Genomic DNA, 13,939 nt, shown 5'->3' on the forward strand with positions numbered 1-13,939 from the left:
GCCACTAGAACTACGACCTCCCATCTGGTGCGGGTGGTCTTGTGCTGGCAAGGGGCAATTAAAAAAAAAAACTACTGTTACCCCTAACCGGAGTGAGGGCCCTATTAGCACCTTCGTTTAGGGATAATATTTTTTGGCAACAGGTGCCCTTTAAGGAACTGGGGTGCACTGAGAAAGTGATTTAGAATTATAACATAGTTCAATATAAGGAATAATTTGGAACAAAATATTAGGTCTACTAATGCTTTAAAGGAGCTAGACATGTAGGTCCATTCAGTGTCGGACTGGGACACCAAGGGCCCACCAAAAGACCTTAGATCAGGGGCCCACTCTCAGTACTATTATAATTCCTGTCCTCACACAACCTCTATTCTGATATGCTATAATCTATTATTCACTGTATTTAGTATCTTTGTTCTCATAGAAATAGGTCATGGCCATGAAATATGCCAAATGTTTTGAAGCAGGAGGGCCCACTGGGAGTTTTCCTAGTATCCCTGTGGGCCAGTCCGACACTGGGTCCATTCCTGACAAACAAAGTAGCAGTGACAGTGGAAAAGTAGTCATTGCTGCAACTTTTCAAAAACTGTTTGCATTATAGAAACTTAAAATGGGATCCAAATGGCATGGCTAAAATTGTGCATTAATTAGGATTTATATATTCATATAGTCATGTTTTTATAGTACAGGATTTTGTAATGAGACAGCATAAAACATCTTTAATGACCTCCTTTAAAAATGTAAATCATGCATACCGTTGTTTTGCATTTGCAAGCCATTTCAGTCTCACCTATCTGATCAATTCCAGTGGGGCTCCTACAGAGAAAGGTGGCTAGAATTGATTAATGTATAAAAATAGGGGTGTGGAAGCACTCTAAAGGCTAAGTTACAAAGTTATGATCATAAAGTTGAAAAGCCACTTCCTTTATACTTAAATATACTATTACTTAGCCTTTAGAGTGCTTCCACACCCCTATTTTGTACATTCTAGAATTGATTAATGTTGATATGTTTTATGGAAGCACATAAATATTTTTTATTTGTCTATCTTCCTTCTACCCATCCCCTAAGTGATAAAATACCAGATCCAAAAACATTTATGTCTACATCTTGTTTGACATAGCTTAGTAAATCATAAATATCTGAAAAATTTACAATGTAGTTTACGCTCTTTCACTGGAAAGGATAATGGTAGATTTTGTGAAAATATAAGGAAAAGGATTGAATTTTATCAAAGCAAGAAAACAGAAGAACAATCTATGACTTCATCTCTATACACTAATCTACTTGACAGTGTCACATATATCTAAATATAGTGGTTAAAACTAACAATCTACAGCCGGGCATTCTTTAAGAATGGGTGTCTATTAAGTACAACTAACTGTATTTCATTCCTAATGGGGAATAAGTATTCAAAACCATTTAAAAGTGAAGAAGAATATGTGTGTTTATCTACAAAAGAAGCATCAGCATTCCTATGTAGCTGAACAGTTAATTCTGGGAATTAGAAGTGATGGGACATATTAATTGGCTACAAACGTTGAAAATATTAGTGATAGTCATTTAATATCTGCACATACAACATATGGACTTTTTTTTTTACTAACCTTGTCAGTCATTTAAAATTAACAAACTAATTTCTTGCTGTACGTTCTGAATGTCCCTAATTCAATTTTTGGAAAGTACTGCAGAAAACACGTGTTTACTCTCAGTGGAACAGGTAGAGAAACAAAACAGACTTGATATTAAGGGTTAACATTCAGTTACTGTACCTTTAACTAGACAAGATGATATTGTTTATTGTGTGCACAGAACTCTATGCATTTTGTCTCAGCATCTATAAAGATTTCAAATTAACACCACTAACCATTTGCTGACTATTATGACAGCTGTTATACAGATGCAAAATTCATTCTATGTTCATGTTTTCAGCAGGCACAAAAATAAAATTTGCACCCTCCGTTTTTAAAGCTGTGTACATTTTGGTAGGTGTTTTACCTAAATGATGCCTGTGCATCTAAAATTTTCCATGTGCTCAAATTTTTTTTGTGTTTGTAAGCAATTTATATTCTTATTAACGTTTGGTTGTGTTTGCCAAAATCATCCTTGGGTTTTTAAAACTATGTTTCCTAAAGGGTATGTCAGAATAAGTTCGCATGTAAATCACGGCTGCAATTAGGCTGGAATTGTGGGAAAGAACATGGTGACTTGATCTCCAAAAGAATTGTTCACACTTTATTTGTGCTCATAAATGAGCCCTGATATGGTGCAATGGTATGGTGCAATATATCTTAGATAAGTGACTGTGATGGAGGGGAAATTCACATGAATGGGAAAAATATGTTTCATTGCTGTTTAGTGTTGATCTGAATGTGCTAGCAAAGACTGCACTGTCTGAGTAAATGCAAAGTGTCTGTGCATGCAATAGTTTGATATTATTATATCTTTAAAAAGAAATCCATTTAAGAGAGCTCCAACTTATATATATAATATATATATTACAGGTGAAGCAGACTTAATTTGAGGTGCATGGCTTTACATGGTCTATTCAAAATGTTACTATCCCAGTTTTCTTCTGTCTACATTAATAATACTTTTTGTATATCAGAAAAAAAGCATATACGGTTACAAATGCACAGCACGTGTAAAACATATGCATGGCTACAGCAAAGTGAGCATTAAAGCACAACATATATAACACAGAAATGTGGTCCAGCCACTGTTCATGTCTGTAGAAGTGGTCCTATGGGCATGTCTAATGTATGTAGAGTCATTTCAGTGCTTGTAGCAGGTTGGTTTCAGTTGGACTCCTTTGGAATATCTGGCACAGTCCTTGACAGACACTTCAAAAACATAATTTCATGCAAAGATTCTTTATAAAAACTAACCATAAGATTCAATTGTCATGTTCACATTGCCTTTACAAGCTACAATATTCATAGCTATTTGCCCTAGCAGCATCCCCTGCCCCCAGTTTTGGAGCTTTTTTGAAAAATACATGGTGTGTCTTGCTTAAATCATAGCAGAATATTACATGCCCGGTAACATACTAACATACTGATATTCTACAAAGCCAATAGCTGCAGCAAAACCGTATTTATTTTTAAGCATGGTTCCTGTGTCTTTTCAGCTACACAATGCCGTAGAGCCAATAAGCTTTGGAATGTCACATCACAGGAATTTTTTTGAGAAATCAAGACTGAGACCACAGCCAGAATGTACTATTGTCTATAACAATCCTGTTGCGTGGTGTAAATGAAAAAGTACTGCTAGCTTACTGGATTACTCAAATGCCTCAAAATCATACTGTTAAGTGATGGGCAACAGAAAATACTGCAAGCTTGAAGGTGGAACCAATTTGAATTTGAAGAAAGTCATGATATTATGCATAGAGCTATTTCGATTTAAGCATCAACATGTTTTACCTATCTAGCAAGTGAGTTATCACCCTTTTTTATAATATATGGTGATATGCTTATAAATTTTGGAACGTCCTGGAAAGTTATTAATTCAGTCCTCAATCATAAAATGGAAAAAATAAATACATTCTAAATTTCTTGGTTGTAACATAAGACCCTACCCAATATAAACACTTCTACCTTTTGATCAGAGCAGACACGCCCTACCTGTAAAAGTTGTGATCTGATGGATTGAATCTATTATTATTTTGACAAGAGAATATTAAATGGATTTATAGATGGTCAGTTTATTCCACAGTGAAACATAAATCAAATACAGGAGCTCTCTGAGACATCAGTGTTTTGGTGGCTTCTGAGATGCATCATATATCATCCAGGCTGAACCTACACAAATGAGAACAGTTGAAGTAAAATGTTAGGCAGAAAGAAGGAAGCAGCTAAGGAATGTTTTGCTTTATATTGTATTTTATTATGGTAGAGCAACATATTCTATGATAATTTTGCAAACACACTCAAGTCAAGTCAAAAGCAGAATTAAGGGACCCCAGAAACAGAAAAGACACAAATGTGTTAACCTAGTTCACCTTGCCTGTAGACTTGAACATTATTAGTCACTTCTACAGAACTTCTAGGAGTCTTGAATACTGTGTGTTGCCTAAAGCTTACTATACATGTACCAAGGGGATGTCCAGTGTAAAATGTCCCACTGCACAGGACATATAAATCATTAATTGTCATATTAGTTAAAAATGGCATTTACACCAACAGATGCAACATTTCAGGTTGGCATGAGCCTTTTTTTTAAAGAGAAATACCACCTAAAAAAGCATTTTTTACACAATGAAAGAATATGTGATTCTAAGCAACTTTCCAGTACTCATTAAATACACATTTTCAATGGTTTTAAAGCCAAAGCATACCCAATCTGCCCTCCAACTGACCAGCCCACAGACTGGACAAGAAGAGTACAAAAGGCCAAACGCAGTATGGCTGTAAATGTAATTACAACAAAAAGCAATATTTATCTCTATCTGTTCCCTGCATTAACTTCTTGTTCTGACTACAGAAATCTAGCAGCCCTCATCAAGATCTGTATAAATGCACAATTTACATTGTTTTAGGAATCATAAGCAGAAGGGTGGAGAATAGATTGGGAGAGACAGCCTGCTTTCTGTAGCAATTACATCATTTAACATTTTGTTTTTTTAACTAAAATCCAAAAATGTCTCAGTATTTTCTTAAAACCACTTTGACCAAATTCCCACAGACTTTTTTTACAGTATGTATCAATACGTTTTCATGAAAAAATCTGGTGCGGGAAAAGCCTCAGTAATATCTGAATCATACAATTTTTTTTCGGATTTGAAGCCTGAAAACCACAAAATCTTCGGATTATTGTAAGAAAACCCAGTGCAGATCAGGATAACTTCAAAATGTCAATGGAACATCTGCCATTGACTTCTACATATACTCAGCAGGTTTTAATACTTTTTTTATTTGCACTTTTAACAAATCAGGGTTTAATAAATCATGAAAAATGTGAGGTTTTCTTTTCTCTGAAAAAAATTGTTTTCCCCTTTACCAGAAAAAAATCAGACTTTGGTAAATAATCCCCTTAAGGAGACATTGCCAGGTGCCCTAGGCAACCTGGCCAGTAGTGACACCTCTTATGAGCTGACGCGAATATATGCATGTACAGTCCTTCTCAGCTGGGAACAGCCAGCATGAGAGTGGAGAGAGGGGACTGGACTAGGGGTAGGAGGTAGAGAGGGTATATGCCTGGGCCTCCCCCAGCTTTGCAAACTAGGCACGTGCCTACTCTGCCTACCCCTAGTTCCGGCCCTGGCAGAAGACTAGGGCTATATCTAGCAGTTAGAAGGCATAAGGCTGTTGCGTATCAATAGCCACTGATTATGTGCAATTTGTTACGCTTATATATTTTTTCCACATCAAACATTATGCAGAGAGAATATACAACAGAGGGGAACTCACAGTTGAAATCTGTTAGCCTCTTGTATTAGCAAGACGGTTCATGCCAATTCGATCAAGCGGAATTCCAAATCTTCTCTTCGGAAATTCAACAACTTTTCTGCAAGAATAGTATATATATATACACATAATTATTTTCACCACCCAGAGTCACAGTATTCAGTTCTATGGTACCATTTAAAAAAGGCATTTTCTATTCTGCTAGTTCAAGAGATGGTTCAACTTTAAGGTAACTTTTAGCATGTTGTAGAATGGCTATTACAATGATGTAGAAATATGACCCTTTCGCATTGACAAAATTGTCTGACACGGCATATAATTCACCAAAGCATTGAATTCAATTGGTGCACAATTTTCATTAGACAATTTTTCAGATTGTGCAACAATTTTTAATCTGGCAACATATTTTAGCTATCCATTAGTCTATCTGCGTTTTTTTCTTAGTGAAACAATGCAACATGTTTCACTCATCCCTAATGGCTTATTCAATTGGTCTTCATTTTTTGTTTTTATTGTTTTTGAATTAATTGCCTTCTTTTCATGACTCTTCCCAGTTTTCAAATAGGGGTCACGGACCCCATCTTAAAAAAATGCTCTGTATGGCTACAAATGTATTGTTATTGATACTTTTTATTCCTCATCTTTCAATTCAGCCCCAATCCTATTCATATTCCAGCCTCTTATTCAAATCAGTTCATGGTTGCTAGGGTAATTTGTACACAAGCAACCAGATTGCTGATATTGCAAAATGGAGAGCTGCTGAATAAAAAGAAAAATAACCAGAAAGCCACAAATAAGGTATTAAAACCAATTGCAAATTTTCAGACTAAAAGCTAAAATAAGGTGAACAACCCCTTTAATACAGTACTATTATTATTACCATTACAGTACTGTTTTATAAATGCATAGAAATAAGTCATAATACAAATATTGGCCTGTACCCTCTCTGTCTTGTATGTATGACTGTGCTTAAACAAAAACCAAGGGCACCCTTGCTTTCTAGGTTACATCAGTCAATGAATGGACAGTTTTTACTTCAGATCATTCATGTCAGGTGGTCACTGAGGGAGCATACAGATCATCACAACATGGAGAATGAAGGGAAAAGCTGTAAAAGGGCAATACTAACTAATATTCTACTAGAATATGAATATTCTATTGTTTATTTTTTAATTTGATTATGTTAAGGAAGAATGTCACATGTTCTGGCACATAAAAATACAGAAATTTTGTGAAATAACTTTTTTGGTAGGCTCCCAGAAAAATAAAACTTCCCACCACCTGCCTGCATCTCCCTCCCCCGGCTTCCCTTCCACACTCACCCCGGGTCCCCCCTCCACCACCCTCCATCACCTCCCACCCAGCTGCAACCCCCTCAGCCCCCCTTACCCCTATCAGCACTTATATCTTTTCTTCGCAATTGGGGCAAGGGGAAGCAGTGATCAGGTGCAGGGAACACACAATGTAATTCGCCCATGGGGAGCGCGTCTGGGCCGATGGGGCCCACTGGGTTTTTTCCCGGCGTCCTGCGAGCCTGGTCCAACTCTGGTTAGGAGAGCAGCCGTAGAGGGGTGATTTGTAGTTCTGTATATGTAATTAGGCCAATATATGAGCCACACGAAATATTTGAAATTAAAAAAAATCAGAACAGTGGTACAGCCTTGAAGTATGTAAGAAAATTCACTGGCACACAAGACATGCGTTTGTTTTCGGGGAAAGTTGCACTTTATTAAAACTGCAAGGGCTTGCCCTGTGAACACATGTCTTGCGTGCCAGTGAATTTTCTTATACTCTGTATTGGAGGTTGCCATACCCTCTATTATTGTGCAGCAAGTGAAGAAGTTTGGGTATGTAGGGTGTGCTTTTTGTTCATATCTTTTACAGCCTTGTAGTGCTCAGTTCTTGGACATCCTGATGCCCAGGTGGGTACACTATAAAAATATATAGGCAGATTTATTTGCTCCAGGAGATTCTGACCATAATGTTGTTGTAATGACCTTACAGGGCATGCTACACTGGGGCAGGGAAGGTCTTGTATGACATTTCTGTGCTAAAAAATGATGAGTAATGCTAAAAAGCTACCAGCTCTAGGTTAGGTGCTCCATCTTGTGGTGATTTTGTATTTTGCAACAATTATAAAATTGTATTTTAACTGAATTGAAAGCCCACAACAGTCAATATGTTGCTTTTAAGGTTAAGTTCAGAAGAATGTGAAATAACTTAAAATTTCTTTACACTTATCATAGATACCTAAAGATCTATACAGTATTTATATTATCTGATTATTTTTTAAAATGTAATTTTAAGCTGCTTTCCAATATACATTATTTAAAATGTTTTAGTGGTTTTGTTGTAAATGTAATTTCTACTGACAGCATTATCTGCCTATTTATATTCTGTGCACCACTGGCTGTAACTCGCTGAAACAATGTAGCAGCAGCCAGCTTATTGACAGATATCATTGAGAAATTGCTTCTGCAGCATTGTTTTAAGAGAATCAGAATGAGAGACTAGAAACGGATCAACACATTCTGCTTAAAATAACAACATTTGCACATTATTTTAATACCAATGGATATTCTGAATTAATGCATATTGGAAAGTTGCTTAGAAATATATTTTACGCAAAAATAGAGGAGATCCTATTCATTTTAAGCAACTCTTTTCCAGTCAAAATAATTCCAACATAGCCAGCCTTTCCTCATATCTGTGGTGCTCCATACACATAATTTCCTTAGTCTCTATTTTATGTGTCTCATTAATATCCCTTTTTGAGCACAGAGTCCTTGAATTGGGCAAGCTAGGGAACATCACATGAGGCAAGGCACCAGGGAGTTCTATGATTACACATGAATTCACATGTCAAAAGAACAGGGTTTAAAGAAATTAATTTTAAAAATGAATGTGAATGAGAATGAAGACAGTATCACAAAAAATGAAATTGTTTTGAAGTAATGAAAATAGAATGTACTGTTGCCCTGCACAAGTACAATTGGTGTGTTTGCTTCAGAAATGCAACTATAATTTATATAAATAAGATGCTGTGTAGCAATGGGGGCAGCCATTCAAGCTGAAAAAAGGGCTGCATGGCAAAGGTTGAACAGCAAATAGCAGATAAACTCTGTAGACTACAATGGGTTTAAATTCCAGTGTAAGAACTGAATACTGTACATTGTGGGGGTTATTTATCAAAACCCACATTAAAGTCCGACCTAACTAGAATCCACAATTTGACCTTATTTATAATTTAAAAAGCACAATTTAATTGGATTGGGGAAAAATATGAGAAAATCGAGCGAAAATCGGTATGTTTTTTCTACTAAAAATTCGGATTTTAAAGTTAAAAAAAATAGTATTTTTAATTTTTTTTTTGCATTTGGACTTTAATAAATAACCCCCTGTATGTTGTATATTAATTACTTTAATTTTTTGATGTTACTGTAATGATTTATTTATTTTTTGTCTTTATTTGACTCATGTACTGAATAGGCTGCACATGAACATGCACCTTTTGATAGCGGGGACTAAGGAAACAAATTTTTGCAGATTTTTTGCCATTTATATAGAGTCTGTTAACATTTCCATAGATATCAAGCCTATGAACTTTTTACTGCATTCACTACCCCTTTTCCAGGTTTCTCTGCTATTTGTATGTAAGAGCTGGGTTAATATAATAAAAATAGAAAAAAATGTTTCTGGCTTCATAGCAACCAATCAGTCAATGGCATTTAGAGGCTCCCTGTAGGAAAGCAAAACTGCAGTTTCTATGAATAACTAGACCTGGTATGAACATGCCTTTTATTGCATTACCCTGTAAATTAGTAGTGAGCCTCCCCAAAGGTAGTATAATAGAGGGTAGATGTTTTAGCATCCTTTGTGTCAGCATCCATTAGCAACATACCTCTGCTTGCCCTTAAATTCTGTGGTGCTGGCAGAAAGCCTGTCAAGAGGAGAACCAAATCCAGGGAAGCTTCTCTTTTTCTTGGTTTCAATCACATCATTTTCTAGAGAGACAAGCTCATCCAGAAGTAGAATTTTAGCTGCCAGGTCTGCTGCTGACTTTTCTTCACAGGAGACTGAATGTGAGCTGCCATCTAGCACAACTGCTGTGTCAAGTGACTGCAAAATGAAACACAGAGTGTAAGCCAAAATTGAAGGTAAATGCTATATCTAACTTTTCTTACTTTCTGATTTCTCTGCTTCTGAACACAACACCTCTTTTCCAAAGTTCTGCTCATCTCACCCATTCCTTTTCTTTTCCTGTGTGCTGTTGCTCATCCCTTCCATCTTTTTTTTTTTACTTTTTCTTTAACCATTTCTCTTGTTCCAGAGCATCTCTTCTGAACTCGACTCTAGTTTTGCATCCCTGACGATCTGTTAACTTCTTTTCTCATGGCTTGCTTATCTTTCTTTCTGTTCTCCTAATCTTGCTTATCCTATTATTTTTCTTTTGGCATCACCTTCTTCCTTGGGACAGTACCCATGGTAGATGCAAGATGTGCTCTGTGTCAGATTAAGAATGCAGCCATGCTACAGAGCACAGCGCAAGAAAGCCCTTTACTTCTGTGAATATAAAGAGTTGCACTGTTGGCAAATGGGTGAAGCTTCTAGGGAAGTCACCAACTGTAAATTATTCCCAAAGACCTCAAATGGAGAACATGGAGATTGTATATACAGATTAAGCAGACTTTAGCAACATGTCACAATATTCAGTTAACTGAAAAAGGTGTGAAAATAATATGTTGTGACATGGTTGGACATGGTGTGATACTGAATTTAATCTACAGTTAAAACATCTTCTACATGTATGTGTTGTCAAGGCTTTTTAAAGGTTGAGCACTATTCAGTATTCCTACTCTGGAGTAGCTTTTAACCTACTGTCCTTTTGGAATCAGGCAAAAAATATGTATGTCATTAATTAGGCTTTTATGTATATTAATATATGTGGTAAATTATCATATAATTACATTCAGTTTCATATGTTGTATGTATGTATAACTTTATTTGTAAAGCGCTGTTAAGGAGCCGCGTCACTGTACAGTGCATAAAAGTACAATGTATATAAAAGTATACACGGGGCAAACAAATCACGTAATAAATATACAGAGAATTCATATCAGAACAAAGAGCTTAAGTGCTATGTGATAAGAGATATAGTGGGAAGGCAGTCCCTTTGTAAAATGTATAATTAAGCAATTGAATTCTTAATGAATCAGATGAAAATTAAGCGTAGGACTGGCCAGATATGGGATGACTTTGACGTAGTTGGCCAGCTTAAATATATTGCAATATATGGACAAACAATCCCTGTGTTGTTTAAAGGGTAAGGCATTTTTTAGTAGCAGTATGCACAAAATGTCTCTCTCTTAAATATATTGATAATGGGTTGAGTGCAGAGGACTCTTGTATTTGTCTATATGTATTTTGTGGTCACACCCTCATTGCACCCCCGCCTAATGGTTTTAAGAAATAGTGGTGAGCACAACTTTCCCTTGTTTATATATATATATAATCTACAGTCTGGTCATTTCCCTATGGGACCAGACTGTAAATTATATCCTTATAAACAGCGCGCTGTTTATATAGAACAATTTGCCCAAGGCCTGGCACTGACAGTCTTACAATGGACTCCCTGTCTCTTGGTCTCCGCTCTGTCTAGCCCCCTCTCTGGTCTCCCTCCCCCTCACATGGTCTCTCTCCATTCTTGCTTACCAACTCAACCAAATTTTTACATAACCTACCTCTCAACTTACACTTTCCCTCCCACCTCAGTCTCCAGTCCTGCTTTAAGTTTTCCTACTTCCTTGGCCTTTCCCCTATGACATCACCTGTGGCAGGCAAGGGCAGAACAGAGCCAGACATCTTTAGGAATCAAGACACTGCACCCACAAATTTTAGATTATAATGCATAATGTACCCCCTGCTGTAAATTATAAAGATATTAGTAGTCACCTCGGAGTTATGTGACCTGTATAAAAGCACTCGGCCTTCGGCCTTGTGCTTTTATATGGTCACATAACTCCTCGGTGACTTATAATATCTTTATACAGATGCAGCCACTTTGGTTTGTCTGTTTGACACAGAATAACTAAACACAGATATCCCATTTATCTCATTTAACACAGAAAACTGTGTCACAACAACCCATCTAATTAAAGCATTCACCATTGTGAACAATGGAGCTTTGGTATGCTAATGAAAAGGTTAAATGCATTAAATGAGTTAAGATGACTTAAGATAACACAGTTTCTTCAATTACCCCTGAGTCATGACGCATTTAACTCACAAATCCAAGTGGCTTCATCTGTAATTTACAGCAGGGGGTACATTATCCAATATATATATATATATATATATATATATATATATATATATATATATATATATATATATATATATATATATAGTGGGGGTTCACTCGCTGCAGTCCAACAGAAATATCCAGCCTAATGGCTAACACAAAATAAATGTCTTTCTTTCTCTCCTGAAGCTGAGAACACCAGCAGTTTGTCTCACACACATTCAGCACTGCTGCTCAGCATCAGGTGTACTAAATAGGGCCAAGGGCCTCTTGAAAAACGTGGCCTATGGATTTGGGAATTCATTTCACTCTACTCTTGCGGATTCCCAGTAAGACCAGCCCTGGATCATCAATTACAAAAACCTTGCAGAGAGACACAGTGTTTCTCTGCTAACAGCACTACTGGTTTCACCTCAGTAACAATATCTGAGAATCTGTGGCCCAACACACATTCCATCAATCACTTTTCCCCAGGAAACTGGGGACCTTTTTGTCACCATACCACATAATATATACATTTTGATGCTAATACCCATAAAGCCAAATCTTGTTTTCCAGGCTTGGCAGGAACTGCTTTTGTAGATGTCCACTGTACAAAAGAAACAGCAAGGAGAAGGCTAACACTCACACTGTGCCACTCCAGCATCTGTGAATAGATAATAAAACATGAGTGTTTTATATAATGTTTATAATGTTGTATATTATGTTTTCTACTAGATCAGTACTGTATACATTTGATTCAATATATAGCTATTTTTAACACCCCGTGTATCTCTGATCATATATAATTTCTGTAGCACCACATCCATGTTATATCTTTACTATGTTATGCTTCATTTAATTAAGATAATTAATTTTTTTTTAATATAAAAACTCCATTCCTTATCATTAAACGGTGGCCTTGTACATCAGTGCAGTCTTTGGAGGAAATGTTCCCAAGAGTTCTCTTTTCAATTATCATTAATATTTGGAAATGCTTAAGCACATGGGGCTTCATTTAGGTGTTAATCATGGACTGTGGGCTTCTAGCAGCACTTTCTGCTATGCCTGTTGCACACTCTGTGCCTTGTCCATTACCTTCTTAGACATATGTATATGTATAGTGAGGTCATTTATTAAGGCAGTTTTATTGTTAAACAAATACAAATCAAATGCAGAATTCTTCAAATGTCTGGCATGTTGCTGTGGAAAATGGGGGGTATCATGATTGTAAAAAGGGAGAAGAACAGTAGTAGCAACAGGCTATATCATGAAAGAGGAACAGCAGCAGCAAGGCTTGTCTCAAACATTTTAGTATGGCGTGAGTTGTAAGTAAATGACTTTGGGTTCTCTCTCTCCTATCCTGTTGCAAATATCATTGGTGGAAGCAGTTGGGTGGCTAAAAAATCTGAAGAAGCGAAACTTTAGATAAAGACCCAAACCTCCTTATTGCCTTTTTAACTGAAGGAAGAGCGTTATAAGTTCTAAGGAAAAGTCTCTTCTGGTGCAAAGTCTGTCTGAGAAGGAGAAGGAAATGGTCCTACAAACTGTCTAAATAAAAGCAATTAAGAGAAGCCTGGTTCTCCTCGTAGGCATTATAAGTTTGGTTAATAACTGGCCAAGTTATCTGCTATTGCAAAGCAAAAAATACAAGTTAAAAAATAAAGTCTTTAGTCGTCATATTTAAAAGTATAGGTACATCTCTATACACCCTACGCTTTTCGTACCACAGGTACTTAATCATGGGCTGCCGATGATTCAGTACCTTTTAGGTACGAAATGCGTAAGGCCTATACTTTTAAATATGACAAATAAAGACTTTATTTTATAACGTATATTTTTGGCCTTGGACAGTCCTGTTCTTTTGCTGTGTTTCAGTTTGCTGCTCCCTGGAGCTGGGGGTCTGGGGCTGGTGGACCTGAACCACATGATCTACTTGGTGAGCTCTTTACATTGTTATTCTGGAGCACCTATCAATTTTCTTTATTGCAATCTACTATTACAAACCCAACTTTACAAAGAATTTCTCATTAACTTACCTAGGGGGTTATTTATCAAAATCCAATTTTTTCTGATTTGTTTTCTGAAAAAAAGTCTGACCAAACTAGAATCTACAATTTGACCTTATTTATCAATAAAAAAAAAATTGTCCCACGGAAAACCTGAATTTTTCGAAAACACTGAAAACTCTGAACATGAGGGTTAAAACATCTTCAACTGGTTGAGGGCACATCTGCCATTGACTTTTACA

The 13,939-nt window shown here is 36.5% G+C and overlaps 1 protein-coding gene across 1 annotated transcript; it reads right to left on the reverse strand.

Annotated features, from left to right (window-relative positions):
* Nucleotides 1-5,359: 5,359 nt before the first annotated feature.
* ostn.S (osteocrin S homeolog) lies at nucleotides 5,360-12,355 on the reverse strand. Its single transcript, XM_018242079.1, has 3 exons — nucleotides 12,242-12,355; nucleotides 9,310-9,527; nucleotides 5,360-5,508 (listed from the first exon to the last, which is right to left on the reverse strand). The coding sequence occupies exons 1-3, from the start codon at nucleotides 12,353-12,355 to the stop codon at nucleotides 5,424-5,426; spliced, it is 417 nt and encodes a 138-aa protein (XP_018097568.1). The 3' UTR covers nucleotides 5,360-5,423.
* Between the last annotated feature and the right edge of the window lie 1,584 nt (nucleotides 12,356-13,939).

This window comes from Xenopus laevis, chromosome 5S (genome assembly GCF_017654675.1).
Source record: "Xenopus laevis strain J_2021 chromosome 5S, Xenopus_laevis_v10.1, whole genome shotgun sequence".
Lineage (NCBI taxonomy): Eukaryota > Metazoa > Chordata > Amphibia > Anura > Pipidae > Xenopus > Xenopus laevis.

Bases quoted from the DNA above. Each gene is read 5' to 3' on its own strand.
- ostn.S (XM_018242079.1), bottom strand. From the start codon at position 12,355: ATGCTGGAGTGGCACAGTGTGAGTGTTAGCCTTCTCCTTGCTGTTTCT. The intron at 9,528-12,241 runs GTATTAGCATCA...TTCATTTTGCAG, and splicing joins AACAAGATTTGGCTTTATGG to TCACTTGACACAGCAGTTGT. The intron at 5,509-9,309 runs GTATGTTGCTAA...CTATTCTTGCAG, and splicing joins GAATTTAAGGGCAAGCAGAG to AAAAGTTGTTGAATTTCCGA.